The 16,861-nt window shown below is 43.2% G+C and overlaps 1 protein-coding gene across 1 annotated transcript in view; it reads left to right on the top strand.

The window, feature by feature from the left end:
* The window catches only part of NAMPT (nicotinamide phosphoribosyltransferase), a 59,007-nt gene that overhangs the window by 22,074 nt on the left and 20,072 nt on the right, over positions 1-16,861 (top strand). Inside the window, exons 6-8 of the mRNA XM_033959280.1 lie at positions 962-1,098; positions 6,662-6,887; positions 12,860-12,979. Coding sequence (XP_033815171.1) covers positions 962-1,098; positions 6,662-6,887; positions 12,860-12,979 — 483 coding nt within the window. The remainder of the gene's footprint in view (positions 1-961; positions 1,099-6,661; positions 6,888-12,859; positions 12,980-16,861) is intronic.

Here is a 16,861-nt window from a genome sequence, read left to right as displayed (position 1 = left end):
ATGGGAGGAATTAAAAAAGGTACTGGGGAGTATGTGGGGGGTGATTATAATACACAGCAAGGATCAACAAAACCCCTGTCTCCCCTCCCCTTCACATAGATCCCCTCTATATCATTCTAACAGCTCTAACAAGATAAATTTATCTTTTTTTATGTCATCTTAGCATATTTTATGCTACAGAACGAATTATTTTTTTTAACATGTATTGTTATGGGAAAACGCGTTTCACATAACGAACTTTTCGCATAACAAACTTGCTCCTGGAACGAATTAAGTTCGTTGTGTGAGGCACCACTGTACTACAAATCAAGATTTGACCATTTTGTACCATTACGTTTATACTGTCGAACTACATTGGTTACCATTAGAAAATAGAATAGAATTCAAACTATGCCTCTTGGCATTTAAAACGCTATATGGTGATGTCCCTAATAGCTTCCCCAGATTTACTGATCTATTATGTAGATCTGCTGACCAACATAACTCTCTAATAACCTGACCAGCTTTAAAAGATATAAAATACAAGACATCTCAAAGGAAATCCTTTTCAACTACCAAATTGCAAAAGGGTGGAACTCCCCATCAAAATTCGCACAACTACAATATGCACACTGCTTCTCTCTTAAAGAAATCCCTACCATGTGTCCAGAGAGACTCAGGTTGTTAATACAAGTCACCCAGAACAAAGACGGTGTTAATGTTCAGCTGCTGATTTTGATATATGACCTCCATTTGTATGTACAGTATGTGTTAACAATTTGATAACTTATGTAGCATGTATAACAATTTGTAACATGTTTATACAAGTTCAAGTTCAGGTTTATTTTGATTAATCGCCTATATAAAACTTTCTATGTAACAAGAAGCTGCTTGTAACTCACCTAAAACTGAAGATTCGGCAGGATACAAGATCGCACATAACATATACATAGTACAGTTAATCTTTTATTTTTCTCCTAAGACTGCAGGGATTGGAGCTTCTGCTCACTTGGTGAACTTTAAAGGAACTGATACAGTAGCCGGAATAGGTTTAATTAAAAGATATTATGGGACAAAAGACCCAGTTCCAGGATTTTCTGTTCCAGCTGCTGAGCACAGGTACTGGTTCTGCTTTTATACCAACCTTGTGAGTTAAAATGTTTGCATTTTAGTTTTTCAGAGAAGTTAACCTTGATCACAGTTCCATAGTCCTGTTTAATCTCTTGTCCTGCATTATGGTCTCAAATTTCCACTTGGTGGCCAAAAGAGGGTGCTCTCAATTGAGATAACTGGCAAGCATGGAACTGTATTGGATCTTTTACAGATTTGGGAATTTGTCTATTCTGATCAACATAAATATGTAGTTTTTAATGATGCAGTTGTAAAACAAATACAGTGGAACCTTGGTTTACGAGCATAATTCGTTCCAGAAGTATGCTCGTAAACCAAATTGCTCATATATCAAAGCAAGTTTCCCCATAGGAAGTAAGGGAAACTGCTTTGATTGGTTCCACCTCCTCCGCCCCACCTCCACGAGGCTACCGGCTCCATTCTCCCCCCCCCCTCTTGAGGAATCCAACGCTAGTCCAAACCCCTCCCTGCGATCCAGCTTCCCCCCCCCCGCTCGCGTTGCCCCCCCTCCACCGCGATCCTACTTTCCCCCCTCCCGAGCAATCAATGACACCCTTTACCCGACTTGGCACCAGTGCCGGGTGCCCGAAGATCCTCCTTCTTCTGGGCTGGGCTGGGCTGGACTGGCTTTGAGCATTTGCGCATGCTCAAAGCCTTCTGGTCTTCGCTCTCTCCGAGATTGAGAGCGAGACCAGAAGGCTTTGAGCATGCGCAAATGCTCAAAGCCAGTCCAGCCCAGCCCAGACCAGAAGGAGGATCTCCAACGCACCGCCCAGCCGCGCCAGAAGAGGGAGGATCTTCGGGCACAGGCACTGGTGCCAAGTCGGGTAAAGGGTGTCATTGACTGCTCAGGGGGGGGGGAGTAGGATCACGGTGGAGGGGGGCAATGCGAGCGGGGGGGGATGCCGGTTCGCCGGGGGGGGGGGGGCGCTCGTACAGCGAGGCAAGCTCGGTTTACGAGGCACCATAGTAACATAGTAACATAGTAGATGACGGCAGATAAAGACCCGAATGGTCCATCCAGTCTGCCCAACCTGATTCAATTTAAATTTTTTTTATTTTTTTTTTATTTTTCTTCTTAGCTATTTCTGGGCAAGAATCCAAAGCTTTACCTGGTACTGTGCTTGGGTTCCAACTGCCAAAATCTCTTAAGACTTACTCCAGCCCATCTACACCCTCCCAGCCATTGAAGCCCTAATTTTTCTTCTTAGCTATTTCTGGGCAAGAATCCAAAGCTTTACCCGGTACTGTGCTTGGGTTCCAACTGCCAAAATCTCTGTTAAGACTTACTCCATCCAGCCCAACTACACCCTCCCAGCCATTGAAGCCCTCCCCTGCCCATCCTCCACCAAACGGCCATACACAGACACAGACCGTGCAAGTCTGCCCAGTAACTGGCCTAGTTCAATATTTAATATTATTTTCTGATTCTAAATCTTCTGTGTTCATCCCACGCTTCTTTAAACTCAGTCACAGTTTTACTCTCCACCACCTCTCGGGAGCGCATTCCATGCATCCACTACCCTCTCCGTAAACTAGAATTTCCTAACATTGCCCCTGAATCTACCACCCCTCAACCTCAAATTATGTCCTCTGGTTTTACCATTTTCCTTTCTCTGGAAAAGATTTTGTTCTACGTTAATACCCTTCAAGTATTTGAACGTCTGAATCATATCTCCCCTCTCTCTCCTTTCCTCTAGGGTATACATATTCAGGGCTTCCAGTCTCTCCTCATACGTCTTCTGGCGCAAGCCTCCTATCATTTTCGTCGCCCTCCTCTGGACCGCCTCAAGTCTTCTTACGTCTTTCGCCAGATACGGTCTCCAAAACTGAACACAATACTCCAAGTTTGCGAATGTTTTGCTCGTCTTGCAAAACACTCGCAAACTGGTGCATTCGTAAACCGAGGTACCACTGTACTAGTGTAGTAGTATAGGCTGTCTTACCATCTTGCGTTTTCTTCTGAATTTTCCTTTATTATAAGAACAATAGTAACTTCCTGGATTTATTTTTTTTGTCTGGCTTCTTTTTGCTTAAAATCCTAATCTAGTGAGGATGTATATCATGTGGTAAAGTAGTATTTGTTGATGGCATACAAGGATTCCTTTGGTTTATTCAATCTGAGTGATGGTGCTGTTGGTATTAAGTGGTTTAGAGACTAAGGCCTAGATTCTTTAAAAAACGCACTAAAAAACAACGGGCTGTTCTGGTAGTGAATTAAAATGCAAGTTATTCTCCCAAAAAACGCTCATGCAAATGAGGTGGTGGAGAGTAGCGAAGACTCGCTAAATTTGCATTTCCTATGGGAGGGGCCTTAGAGAACCTGAACTAATCAGAGCCTCAGGCCCCTTGCCGGTGCATCCCAGGATGCACCGGGGAGGGGCAGGCCCATTTTGAAGAGGCAGGCCAGATTGCTGCAGGGAGTAGGCATGCCTCCAGTCAGCCAACTAATTCAAGATAAAGGGAAGAGGGGTTGGAATTAGTGGGAGGGGGAGGATGTTTGGCAGTGGAAGAGAATAGGCATCTCTCCCGTCCCACTGCTAGGGGGTCACTTACAGTGGGAGAGAGTGGGCAGCCGCTCCAGGGAGGGGGTGTTTGTGGCGGAAGAGAGTGGGCATCTCTCCCGCTCCTAGGGGGGGGGGGTGTCAGTTGGCTTTCTAGCAGTCTCCGACACTGCCACATTGGGTTTTTAAAACAGTGCTGTCACTGTACCGGCACCTCTGGACCAGTCGCTGATTTATGTTGCCAAAAGCCAACTCCGTTCTTGGAGACTGGCTCGGCAATTTTAAAGAATCCACCGTAGTGCTCATTTTAATGTTGAAGAGCCCATTTTAGTGTTGGAGACTGCTAGAAACCTTGCTAAAGACGGAGATAAGCCGTTTTGATAATTCGCTGCTAAAATGCGTGCAGGCTAAACCATCTGAAAACAGTTTAGTGTTGACGTTAAAGTGTTGAGAATGTGGGCCTAAAACTGATCAAACAAATGAAAGGAATTCCAAATGTTCTTAAGGACAAATTATCACACATTCAAGAACAGTCACACATTCAGAAATTATAAAACTTTAAAACCAAACTGTCATCTTCAGGTCTACCCTTCCTTCCAGCCCACGACCCATTAGATGAAAAAGCTAAAGAACCTTAGTAATGTTTTCAGAAGACCCTTGAAAAGAGGAAAGGCTGCTCTGAGCGCATATGTGGAAGAGTTCCAGAGTTGTCCTCGTGTTACATCAGACCCTTTTGTGTTACTAGGCTTTTTATATCTGCTTGTATGAAGTAATCCGTATTTGTTTCCTTGCTAGTGTCATGTGCTGTTCTCCAATTTGTGTTTTTGGCCACGAGTAGAATCTTGTACAGACATGGTTTTGTTTTTTAACTGTGTGTCATGTTTTTCTCATCTCCACATTGAGTTTTGAGCAGTGGGTCTCAGAAGCCAGCTCTGTAGTGTAGAACATCCCCAGTATTGAGTGAGCTCTTTCATTTGTGCCCAGGGAGTGCTAACTTGTTTTGTGTTTTGCACTCCCAGTCATTTTGAAATGTGGGCGCCTGTAGTGGCTCAGACCCATAACAGCTCTGATTTGTTTAGAGAAATCCATGAAAGTTATGTTTTGGTTGTGGTGGTACCCCTGCGAAATGTGTCAAAAGTGACTGTGGCTCTGGGAGAGAAGGTGAAGCAGTCAGGTGCGCAGGTGGTATTCTCGTCCTTCCTCCCTGTCGAGGGTAAAGGCCAGGGCAGAGAAGCTCACTTCCTGGAGATGAATGCATGGCTACGTGGATGGTGTCATCAAGAGCGTTTTGGCTTCCTGGACCATGGGATGATTTTTCCAAAGGCTGCTGAGCAGGGATTGTGTGCATTATCAAAGAAGGGAAGAAGTGTCTTTGCTGGCAGGCTGGCTAATCTACTGAAGAGGGCTTTAAACTAGAAGTGATGAGGCAGGGTGATCAAAGTTCCCAGGTGAGTATAAGTCCTCAGGTAAGTAAATCACTGAAAACACCTACACTGATGGAAAAAGGGGTCAATGTCTGGAAAGCAGTATATACTAATGCTTGAAGTATGAGAAACAAGATTCTGGTTCTAGAAGCTGTGATGGAAGAAGAGGAGTTGGATATAGTGGCAATCACGGAGATGTGGTTCACGGAGAACCATTACTTAAATGTGTTGCTGGAGAGGAAAGAGGGAAAAATTACACTTTCTGCTGTAATGGGGGGGGGGTTCCCCTCAACGGCAGCGGCAACACTTCTAAGTAAAGTGTGGGGGTGGGGGTTCCTCCCCCCCAAAAAAAACCTTCAAAGCATTTTAAAGTTAAGTTTTAATCCAGTGTGCTGACGTCTTGCACGCATTTGTCCAAGCGGCTTTGTTGGTGCGCTGTTGTCCCACGTACTTTAAATTTATGTACCGTTCCAATAGTTGATAATGGAACCGATGCGGGATGGGGTCATACTGGACTTACAAATGGTGAACGTGTTGCTGATGTTACAGTGGGTGATCATCTGGCATCCAGTGATCACTGCATGGTACGATTTAATATTAAGATGAGTATAGAGAGGGCTCATTAAAAAGCAAAGATTCTAGACTTTAAAAAAAACTTGGCGTCCTCTCAGGAGCGAGAGGCGGTTTGGCGTCCTGTTCTGAAAGAAACCTGATCGGTCGGGATACACCCTGAGGCAGCAGGAATTTGTGAAACGCTGGCCACCGTTGGTGTACCGATCAGTGAAGATAAGTGGAATAATTCCTCTATTATTTAATTTTCGTTGGCACATTACAGCACAGCATAAGACTTCATCACATAATGAAGGTTTTTTTGCTACTGAGGTGAACGCGCGACCACCTCTTTGAGCCGTTTTGGTGAGGTGGGAGGGCCCTTTCTGAGGCTTTTTCGAGTTAGGTCTATGCTGTTCCTGTCTTACATTTTTGACATCTTCACATATGCTAGGTATGCCACTGTCTAGGATTGTTCTCATCCAGTATATCTGACTGTATTCTATGGTTTCTTAGGTAAATAATACTACTTTTACTGCTCTCACTGGGCTATAAAATTACTATGGTTTATATATAAACATTTTTTTATTGCTGTAGAGTTCTTTTATTGTTAAGGGGAAATATTACATGTGTGAGTAAGCAGGTTCAAATAAATTAGGTTGATGTTTTACTCAGAATAAATGAACCGTATAACTTAGAGCTTTGATTCTTAACTTTTTGCTTCTAAATTTTACATAATTTAGACGTGTCGGGATTTTTATTCATTAGTAGCATTGTAGGAAGTTTAATTATGAGCTCTACGAACGTGGAGATGATGCGGTATACAAACCTAAAGATTAGATTAGTGTACAAGTGCACCTCTGTAATGCATCCCTGTGGTACAACACCTTGTCGCACAGAGCATCTAGATAAATGGCATTTAATTCAGTTTTCATTGTTTTGATGCATGCTGATTAGACATTTGCTCCTAAATTATAGTGTTTAATGTGTGTAGTTTGACCTAAAGGCAACAAAACAATAACCTTAAAATCAACAGCTTAGTAACATCCTGTTAACATTTGTCTATTTTTCCAGTACCATTACTGCCTGGGGCAAAGAACATGAGCGAGATGCTTTTGAGCACATTGTGACACAGTTCTCCTCTGTGCCCGTGTCCGTGGTCAGTGATAGCTATGATATTTATAATGCCTGTGAAAAAATTTGGGGTGAAGATTTAAGAAATATCATTGAGTCCAGAAGTCCAGAGGCACCCCTTATAGTAAGACCAGATTCTGGAAATCCTCTTGATACTGTATTGAAGGTAAGACTAGTCTATGATCAAAACATAAGTCTTATTTCTCTGTTTTCTTTTTAAGATGATGGGTTTTAAAAAGTAACATTTCAGTGGGGATTTGAGGGTGGAGTTGGATGGAATTTAGAATTTACTTACACTTTGCAAAACGCAAAGTTTTTGGCCCTGATTCTCAAAAAGTGCGTCCCGATTTTAGGCAGCTGTAGGCGTCTTACAGCTGTCTAATCAGCCAATCGGGATGCACGTTTAAAAAAAAAAAAATACTCCCCAGGCAGGCCTGAAGGCACCTCCGGGAGCCTAGGGAGACCCGCAAGACGCCTAAGCTCGCCTAAGGGCCTTAGGCGAACCTAGGTGGCCCTACGCATCTCCCTAGTAGAGGAAGAAACCTTAAAAATGTAGGCCAGCAAAATGCTGGTCTACATTGTAAGTAGACGCAGCTGCTATACTTATCGCGGCAAGGGATCTCTCTGCCGCTATAAGTATAGCGGGCCGCGGCCTGTCCGATCGGATGCCCCCCCCCCACGACATTACCGATCTCCCTCCCACCCCGACACTACCGATGCTGGCAGGAGAGTGCCCAATCCCTCCTGCCCGAAGACAGCGCACCCCCCTCCTGCCCGAAGACGGCGCACCCCCCCCCTCCTGCCCGAAGACTGCACACCACCCCCCGGCGCTAACAACCCCCAAACTAACCTGTTCTTCGGGCCAGACGGTTCTTTCCCGTCTAGCCGGTAAGCCCGCCTCGTCGAAATGAGGCGGGCTCGCCCCTTCCCGTCCCATCCCGCCGAAGCCTAAGGCCTGATTGGCCCAGGCTCTAGAAGCCTGGACCAATCAGGCCTTAGGCATAGCGGGTCCGCCCATCCCCACTTGGCCAATCAGACCTTAGACTTAGTGGGGATGGGCGGACCCGCTATGCCTAAGGCCTGATTGGTCCAGGCTTCTAGAGCCTGGGCCAATCAGGCCTTAGGCTTCGGTGGGATGGGCTGGGAAGGGGCGAGCCCGCCTCATTTAGACGAGGCGGGCTTACCGGCTAGACGGGAAAGAACCGTCTGGCCCGAAGAACAGGTTAGTTTGGGGGTTGTTAGCGCCGGGGGGTGGTGTGCAGTCTTCAGGCAGGAGGGGGGGGATGTGCCGTCTTCGGGCAGGAGGGGGGGGTGCCGTCTTCGGGCAGGAGGGATTGGACACTCTCCTGCCAGCATCAGTAGTGTCGGGGTGGGAGGGAGATCGGTAATGTCGGGGGGGGGGGGCGGTTGGTAGTGTCGGGGGGGGGGGGCGGTCGGTCAGTATTGTCGGGGGGGGGGGGTGGCATCCGATCGGACAGGCCGCGGCCCGCTATACTTATAGCGGCAGAGAGATCCCTACAGCTGCCTAAAATCCCTACGCCTACAGCTGCCTAAAATCGGGACGCACTTTTAGAGAATCTGGGCCTTTTTGTGTAATTCCTGGCAGAGATGCATGTAAACATACATGCATGCCAACACTACATATAAGTGATGTGTCAGAATCTTTTATTTTCCTTTGAGAAAAAAAATGCCACTACTTTTGGTTTGGAAATTTTAAGTAAAGTGTCCTAAAATAACTGATACTGTTCCTCCTTCAGGTACAGTACATATTTTCCTGTCCTTAGAGGGTGTACAGTCTCTCTCTTTCTTTTTCTCTTTTCTTTCTCTCTCTCTCTTTCTTTCTCTTTTTCTCTTTCTCTCTCTCTCTTTCTTTTTCTCTCTTTCTCTCTCTCTCTTTTTCTTTTTCTCTCTTTCTTTCTCTTTTTCTCTTTCTCTCTCTCTTTTTTCTCTTTCTTTTTCTCTCTCTTTTTTCTCTTTCTTTTTCTCTCTCTTTTTTCTCTTTCTCTCTTTTTCTCTTTCTCTTTCTCTCTCTTTTTCTTTCTCTTTTTCTCTCTTTTTTTCTTTTTCTCCTTTCTCTTTTTTCTCTTTCTCCTTCTTTCTCTTTTTCTCTCTCTTTTTTTCTCTTTCTTTCTCTCTCTTTTTCTTTTTCTTTTTCTCTTTTTTCTTTTTACCTGAAGCAGTGGAGGGTTAAGCGATTTTGCCCAAGATCATAAGGAGTGGCAGTGGAATTTGAGCCCGAGCTTCCCTGGTCTCAACCAGCTACTCCTCTACATCAACTATATTAACAAACAATAGTCATGAGTCGCTCCTTGCGATCTTAGTCCCTAGGCAAAAAGAATAGATTGTGCACCCTCTGCATATCTACTGTACCTGAAGAAGGAACAGTCTATTTTGCAAAGTATAGGTATAAATCCTAAATTCCACTCAACTCCACCTTCAAATGCCCACCAAAACATGTAGTATTTCTGCTGACACTTAACCTCCTAGATGTATCTAATGTGTTACTTTAGAACGGCTTTCCCTGTGTAAAAACCAGTTTTCTCAGTATTGATTTCATTTCCTGTAAAGTTTGGCTGCAGGTGTGTAGTTCTGTTGGTATTTGTTTTCACCTCTTTTGACAGCTCATTCAATACCAGTTACTATTAATCTCCAGCACCATGAACCTTTATTAAGTTAACTGGGTGCTTTTTCTCTAGCATTTGATGGTCCTATGCGCCCCCCCACCTCAATGTATCTCTAAACTTTGCAGCTGCTGTTCTTAGGTCACAGAATGCAGCAAGTTGCAGAACCTAGAACAGATGTCCCCCAGTATGGTGGTGATGTGCTATGCTAGAGTTCTGCTTCAGAGCTGTCTGTGTTGCCTCTGTAGTGTGTTCCAAAAGGATGGGCTCTACCCTAACCAGTCAAGTTTGTATGATGGTTCTAATATTTTAACAAAGAAATAAAGCAGCTTTTAAACTAGAAAATGGATGGGAAGCTTAGCGATGCATGATTCGAATGAAGTGTCTTTGCAGAATAGTAATTAAAATGGGGCGGTTAGGGAAACCTGATAGAAAAGTTCATCTGGGCTCCCTTTTGCCTGTGTTTTAAAAAAAAAAAAAGCTTTCTTACTTTGTAAACCGCTTTGAACTGAAAGGTACAGTGGTAAAAAAGTATTTTTATATTATGTCTTATCCGCTGGCTGATATTAAGGCCTGACCCAAACTATAGCCTCGCAAAGCTAAGTTCCACATTAGAATCGCCACCCAAGTAAAGAACCTAGGTGTCATGGATATGTTGAAATTCACAGCTCAATGTGCAGCAGCAAAGTACGTAATGGAGAATCTCATCCTGCCACTTTATCACTACATTATATAACTTCACCTTGCATTTTGTGCATGATTCTGGTCACTGCATCGCAAATGATTTAGCAGAACTGAAAAAAGGTACAGAGAAGGGCAGCCCAAAACAACAAGAGGGGGGAGAACTGCTCCTTGTGAATCAAAGGCTAAAGAGATTAGAGGAGACAACTGAAGAGATGACAGACATCTTTAAAATCATGAGCAGAGTGCATAGGGCAAATATGAATTGCTTGACTTCTAAGTACAGAAATAGGACAATCCATGAAGTTATAAGTAGCCCGTTTAAAACACATCTGAATATTTTTAAATTCAGTAATCTGGACTTCATTGCTGTAGAATGTAGTAAAAACAATTTATTTTTAACTGGTCTTAAAGATCTGGACAAGTTTATTGAAGGAAAATGTCTGGGTAGACTTGGGAAAAGCCATTGCCTATTCCTGGGATAAGCAGCATGGAATTCTGTCTACCTTTTGGGATCCTGCCAGGTACATGCGATCTGGATTGGCCTCTGTTGGAAATGACATATTGTCCTTGATGGGACTTAGGACCGATCCAGAATGATTTGGATAGGGGATAAAAATATAGGCAGTAAGAAGATATTGAGAATTAAACCTAAATATAGCAGTGCTGAATAAGGCCAGCTTGTAATATATACAAATTTGTAATTGCCACTAGAGCCTCTAGTGCAGGGGTGTCAAACTCAGTCCCGAGGGGTAATTAAATTTGACCCATGATTTGGCCCTCTGTTCCTTCCATCCCGGCTTCCCGGTCTCACCTTCAATGCAGTCTGGCTGTAGCGAGCCTAGCAGGCTGCTGTCGACCTCCGCAGCATGTTTCTTCTAGCGTGGTCCCGTATGTCAGAGGATGGGGGGACCCGGCAGAGGGAATGTGCTGCGGAGGCTGACGACAGCCTACTAGGTTCGCTACAGCCGACAGGTGATTCTCTGCAGGCTGCTTTGAAGATGAGGAAAACATGCAGGCTTTTGATGGGGGGGAGAGGGGGGCTGGCGGCAGTAGGCCCTGGTGTAGAAGTACACGGAGGGAGGGAAGGAGGGGTCCGAACAGACATGCATATGCCGGACTGAGGGTGGGGCAGGGGAGGGGAAGAAATAATGGGTCTAAAAACAGGAGAGGGCGAGAGATGGTGGACAATGGGATGGAGGGAAGGAACAGAAAGGGAGAGGGGTTGGACACAAGGGATGGTTGTGGAGGGGGGCTAGAAATACTGGATAGGAGGTTAGTTGGGAAGAGAAATGGAGAGATGGTGGATCTGGGGATGATGGGGTCCATCGCTGCAGCTGCGGAGATGGAGACAAAAAAAAAAAGGAAAGATGCCAGACCTCTGGGGAGGGAAGGGAAACATAAGGGGAGGACAGAGATGGAACATGGATGATTAGCATGAAGAAAGAAGAAAACAACAAATGGGCAGGAGACCTTGGCAAGTGAGTTATCAGAAGACAGCCAGAGTCTGGGTCTAACATGATTTGAATAATGACCAGGCAACAAAAGGTAGAAAAAAATAATTTTATTTTCTTTTTTGTGATTACAGTATGCCAGATTTGAAATATGTACCCTGTCAGAGCTGGTGTTTTAAGACAGCAAGCATGAACTAGGACCTAAAAGAGAGAGGAAAAGTATTTTATTTATTTTGTTTACATCACAGAGCCGGTGTGGGGTTGGAGAGGTTGTAACCCTATACTTCTACTAAGACTAAGGGGTCCTTTTATTAAGGTGCAAAGTTAGCATGCATTAAATAGGTTAGCGTACTTTAATAAAAGGACCCCAAAGTATCTTAATTTAAAATTCAGCCCACGACTTAGCCTATGTTTTAGATTTCGGCCCCTTATGTGATTGAGTTTGTTCTAGTGTGTTGAGTGTGTCCGTAGTATGCTCTTCTGTCCATTAAATGACTTTTAAATGAGGGAAATATCACTGCACATGGAAATCAAATATTGCACACTAACCAGATATTGAAAAGCAGGTTCTTTTTAAGTCTGCTTAATACAATCAGTGGTTCTTAAATCTCATTACCTTCCTTTACCCCTACTGTCTTATCAAAACTGGGATAACGTTTTAATACAAATTGAGATACATCTAGCTTGTCCCTTTCATGTGCATTCAAGTTTAATGTGCTTACTAAATGATTTTTATATTATTTTCTTAAGTATACTGACACATTAAGTTACTAGTTTTTCCATAAGATGACAAAGATCGTATCTTAAGATCATGACTCTTATTTGGCCAGTACATGCTATGTGAGCTGAGGAGTCTAAAAGTGCTGATCTTGATTATGGAGAAGACAGCAGATAATTCTTGAACTACTCTGTTTATCTCTGATTGACAGATGTTGAAGATTGTCATTTTAATATGAGAATATTACTTTATAGTAGTTGGGCTCCTTAATAATGTTCTTTTATTGTTGAAATAAACAGCAGGAGGGCTGAAAGACTCACATGCCCGGTCACCCAAGTGCCTAAAGTTTGTCTGGCAGTACCCTCGGTTGCCATCTATAAAGGTTGAAAGAAGGTAGAGAAGGAGGCTAAAAGAAAGGAAATGATCCAAAATGAGCAACCAACTAAAAGTGGGCATAGGGTAAACAAGCAGAAATGGGAAAAGATAAGATATGTTAAGGATTTTAGCTACCAAAAATTCACCCTTTACATTTTTTTTTTTTTTTTTTTTTCAAGGTATTTTTCCAGCAATGTTCAATCAGTTCTTGTAAGAGGGCATTTTTGTTTTTCCTTTTCTTTAGGGGATCAGGAATAAGTACTTTTTCTTTGCCTGTTTTTGTTTACAGGTATTGGATATATTAGGAAAGAAGTTTCTTCCAACTGAAAACTCAAAAGGCTATAAGGTGCTTCCACCATATATCCGTATTATTCAGGGAGATGGTGTTGACATCAATACGCTCCAAGAGGTATGGATTATCTGAGAACAATATCTCCAGCAATTCCATGTTTTAAGTTAAGGATCTAATCTTAATGCTTTACTAAGGGATCTTTTTACTAAGCTGCTTTAGGCACTAACACGCACCTAATGCATCTTAAAATGGCCAATGCAGGATGTACTCGGGTGTCCTGCAGAAAGTGCCAAATGTGTGTGCACTAACTGTATGCTAAAATATAATTTTTTTTTGTTTGGGGGGGGGAGTGGGCCGCCTTGCAATTACTACAGGAATTAGTAATTAGCACAGGAATAGCATATGAGCTCTTATTGCCTACAAAATAAATGTGTGCAGTAAATATGTGCACTTATAATGTTTTTAAATGGCCACATTAGTACATTTTTATAACAGTAAAAATGGCCTTGGTGCACAGGGAGAACCTATGTAAGGGCATTCTAAGGCCACTTTTTACTGCAGCTTGGTAGAAGGACCTCTTAAGTTAGGGAGACAAACTGCTGGTTTTATGCCTGGCCAGAATTATGTATTTAAGCCATAAGCGTTAACTGCGTTGATAGGAAAATGATAAAATCCAGTGTTTACCTTCTGTGGTAATCTTTGAAGCTTTCTTGCATTTCTCTACACTGGAAACTGGCAATCCCTTGATAATCAAATGAAAGCAAAGTTTTTTTTATGTGGGATACTTAGCTGCATCTTTCAAGGTTCAATGCTGCAGAGTGTGTGAGATTTTCTTATTTTGAACAGAATAAATGCACAAAGTGGTTAATATTTGTGTGATGGGATACTCTCTGTCACCAGGATTCTTGGACCTGAATAAGGAATCTGTTGTAGGAAGTTGCTATCAGAATACAGCATGGGTTTAAACCTGGGAAGAGACAACACTGAAGGAGCTCATTTGCACATAGACACTGCAAAAGATACATGGGAGCTCATTACTCACCCTGAGAGGCAAAGGGGTTAGAAAACGAGACTCCCAGGGCTAGCAACCTGGAAAGGGAAAGCTTGTCAGGAGCGGGCCCAAGGATACTCAGGGTGACTGGTATTGACCAGGCTGACCAAAAAAGGTGGATCATCACAATTTGACTTTGCTGAGAAACAATAATTGAGCTTACATGGTCATTTCCATGTAATTGTCTACCATTTCTTCTGTTCTAATTTGGAGATAAATTCATGTTTATTCAGAGTGCTTCCAGCAACAATGCCCAAGTTTCGCCAAACAAGGCTGCTCAGGGGCGAGTAACTGTGACAATAAATCACAATGCAAATGCCAATTTAATGACAATATAAGAACTTTTAACTGAGAAACAAATCCATACAAATTAAAAGCCAAAGAAAGATGGCTTACCTTGCTGGTATCATAAACAGCTTCTGCCAGCAATAAAAATCAGCTGGTGTGAATGCACAGCTCACTCCAATATTGAAAATCTATCAAAAATACTCATTAACGGGTGCGCCATTAAGGTTATCAAGCAATTTAGAAGTTTACTTGGTAAAAGCAAAAACCTCAAACACTATGGATAAAATAAAACCACATGGATTAAAGTAGAGAAGGTACTCGCAGTATCCTGTTCACATAGTCGCTGACATACAGGTAAACTTGTGTGTGCAACCAGGCTTATATAGTGGAAGCCTGATGTGATGAATAATAAGGATTTAAAAACTTAAAACAATAAAAATTGGTGCAGCACTTAAACAGGGTAGAAACCCAATTAAACAAGCAAAGGGGATCAAACAATAAGAACAAATCCTCTAGGGCAGTGTTCTTCAACCTTTTGACATCTATGGATCGGCGGAAATAAAATAATTATTTTGTGGACCGGCAGTTGAAGACTGGGCTAAGTCATGGGCCAGACCCCACCTAGCTCCATTCAATCTCTGCCCAAGACCCTGCCCCCATACACTAATTGAAACACCATTTTTCCATTCATTTTTCATATATATATACACACACACAATATAATCGTATTAACAACACATAATGATAACCACAAAATTAAGCTACACAAAGCACACTGTATGCTTCTCGATATTCATTCCTACCAGAACACAGATAACCCCATTCAAATATGGGACCAAAAACTAAAAGTACTAATATATACAAACAAAAACCCTAAGGTGCAAGACTTTGCATGCAGTACAACCCCAGAAGAAAAGAAACAGATGCAGTTCTTCGTGAACAGACAGCAGAGGTAAATCAATCACTAAATTAAAAAATAAAATCATTCCCCCTACCGTTGTTATCTCCCTCCCTCCTTCTGGCCTGCCCCTGGTGTTATCTTTGGGCTGGCTCCCTCTTCCTCCCTCTTTCTGGCCTGCCCCCCGGTGTTATCTTCAGGCCGGCTCCCTCTTCCTCAGTGCTGTAGTGCACAAAGCTGTGGGCAGCGGCTCCTCATGCATCCCATACCTCATAAGAACATAAGAATTGCCATTGCTGGGTCAGACCAGTGGTCCATTGTGCTCCCATGGTGGCCCTTAGGTCAAAGACCAGTGCCCAAATTGAGTCTAGCCTTACCTGCGTACATTCTGGTTCAGCAGGAACTTGTCTAACTTTGTCTTGAATCCCTGGAGGGTGGTTTCCCCTATAACAGCCTCTGGAAGAGCGTTCCTGTTTTCCGCCACTCTCTGGGTGAAGAAGAACTTCCTTACATTTGTACAAAATCTATCCCCTTTTAACTTTCGAGAGTGCCCTCTCATTCTCTCTACTAAGTCTATTCCCTTCATTATCTTGAATGTTTTGATCATGTCCCCTCTGTCTCCTCTTTTCAAGGGAGAAGAGGTTCAGTTTCTCTAATCTCTCGATGTACAGCAACTCCTCCAGCCCCTTAACCATTTTAGTCGCTCTTCTCTGGACCCTTTTGAGTAGTACAATGTCCTTCAGGTATAGTGACCAGTGCCTGGTGGGGGCGTACCATGGCTTGGTACAGCGGCATGATCCCCTTCTTAATCATTCCTAGCATTCTGTTCACCCTTTTCGCTGCTGTGCATTGCACGGACGGCTTCATTGACTTGTCTACCAGTACTCCCCAAGTCTCTTTCTTGCGATGTCGGAGAGAAGGCTTCTGGTTCAGGCGCAGGATGCGTGTAGGAGCCTCTGCCCATGGCTTTGTGCATTGCAGCACTGAGGAAGAGGGAGCCGGCCCGAAGACAACGCCACATCGATTGCACTGTGGACCGGCAGCTGAAGAGCACAGTCTGGGGCCCGATGCACATGCCAGCCTTTGGTCCAGCAAGAAATGTCTGCGGACCGACACCAGTCCACGGACCAGCGGTTGAAGAACACTGCTCTAGGGAGTGAGAAGATAAGATGTAAATGTTAACTACACAAAATACATCCATTTAAAAGATCAAAAAAATCATTAAAATGGATCCTGAGATGTTCAGTAATCCATAACCACCTAAAACGCTACAAAAATGACCTTTAAAAAATTGAAGAAAAGCTTCAAAAATAAAAAGCGGTGGAACACATAGAGCTTAAAAAAATGTGTTCCAGTGATGTCACTGGTGCATTCCAACCACAGAAGAAATCTCAAAATCCAAAAATGTCTCTAAAATCATTGAATAACATTATATATCTCAAACCATTAAAACATCTGAAAACACTAAAATTCAAAGTGCATGGAGTCTACATACTCGAAGAACTTAAAAATCTCAATGTAAAAAAGCACGTAAGCCATCTAGATGAATAAAAAAAAGTTAATATTTAACATACCGTATATCAGGGGTGTCCAATGTCGGTCCTCGAGGGCCGCAGTCCAGTTGGATTTTCAGGATTTCCCCAATGAATATACATGAGGTCTATTTGCATGCACTGCTTTCATTGTATGCTAATAGATCTCATGCATATTCATTGGGGAAATCCTGAAAACCCGACTGGATTGCGGCCCTCGAGGACCGACA

The sequence above is a fragment of the Geotrypetes seraphini genome, chromosome 9, assembly GCF_902459505.1.
Source record: "Geotrypetes seraphini chromosome 9, aGeoSer1.1, whole genome shotgun sequence".
NCBI classification, from domain to species: Eukaryota; Metazoa; Chordata; class Amphibia; order Gymnophiona; family Dermophiidae; genus Geotrypetes; species Geotrypetes seraphini.
The sequence above is the reverse complement of the archived record's forward strand: the minus strand, read 5'-3'. Positions and strand labels throughout refer to the sequence as shown.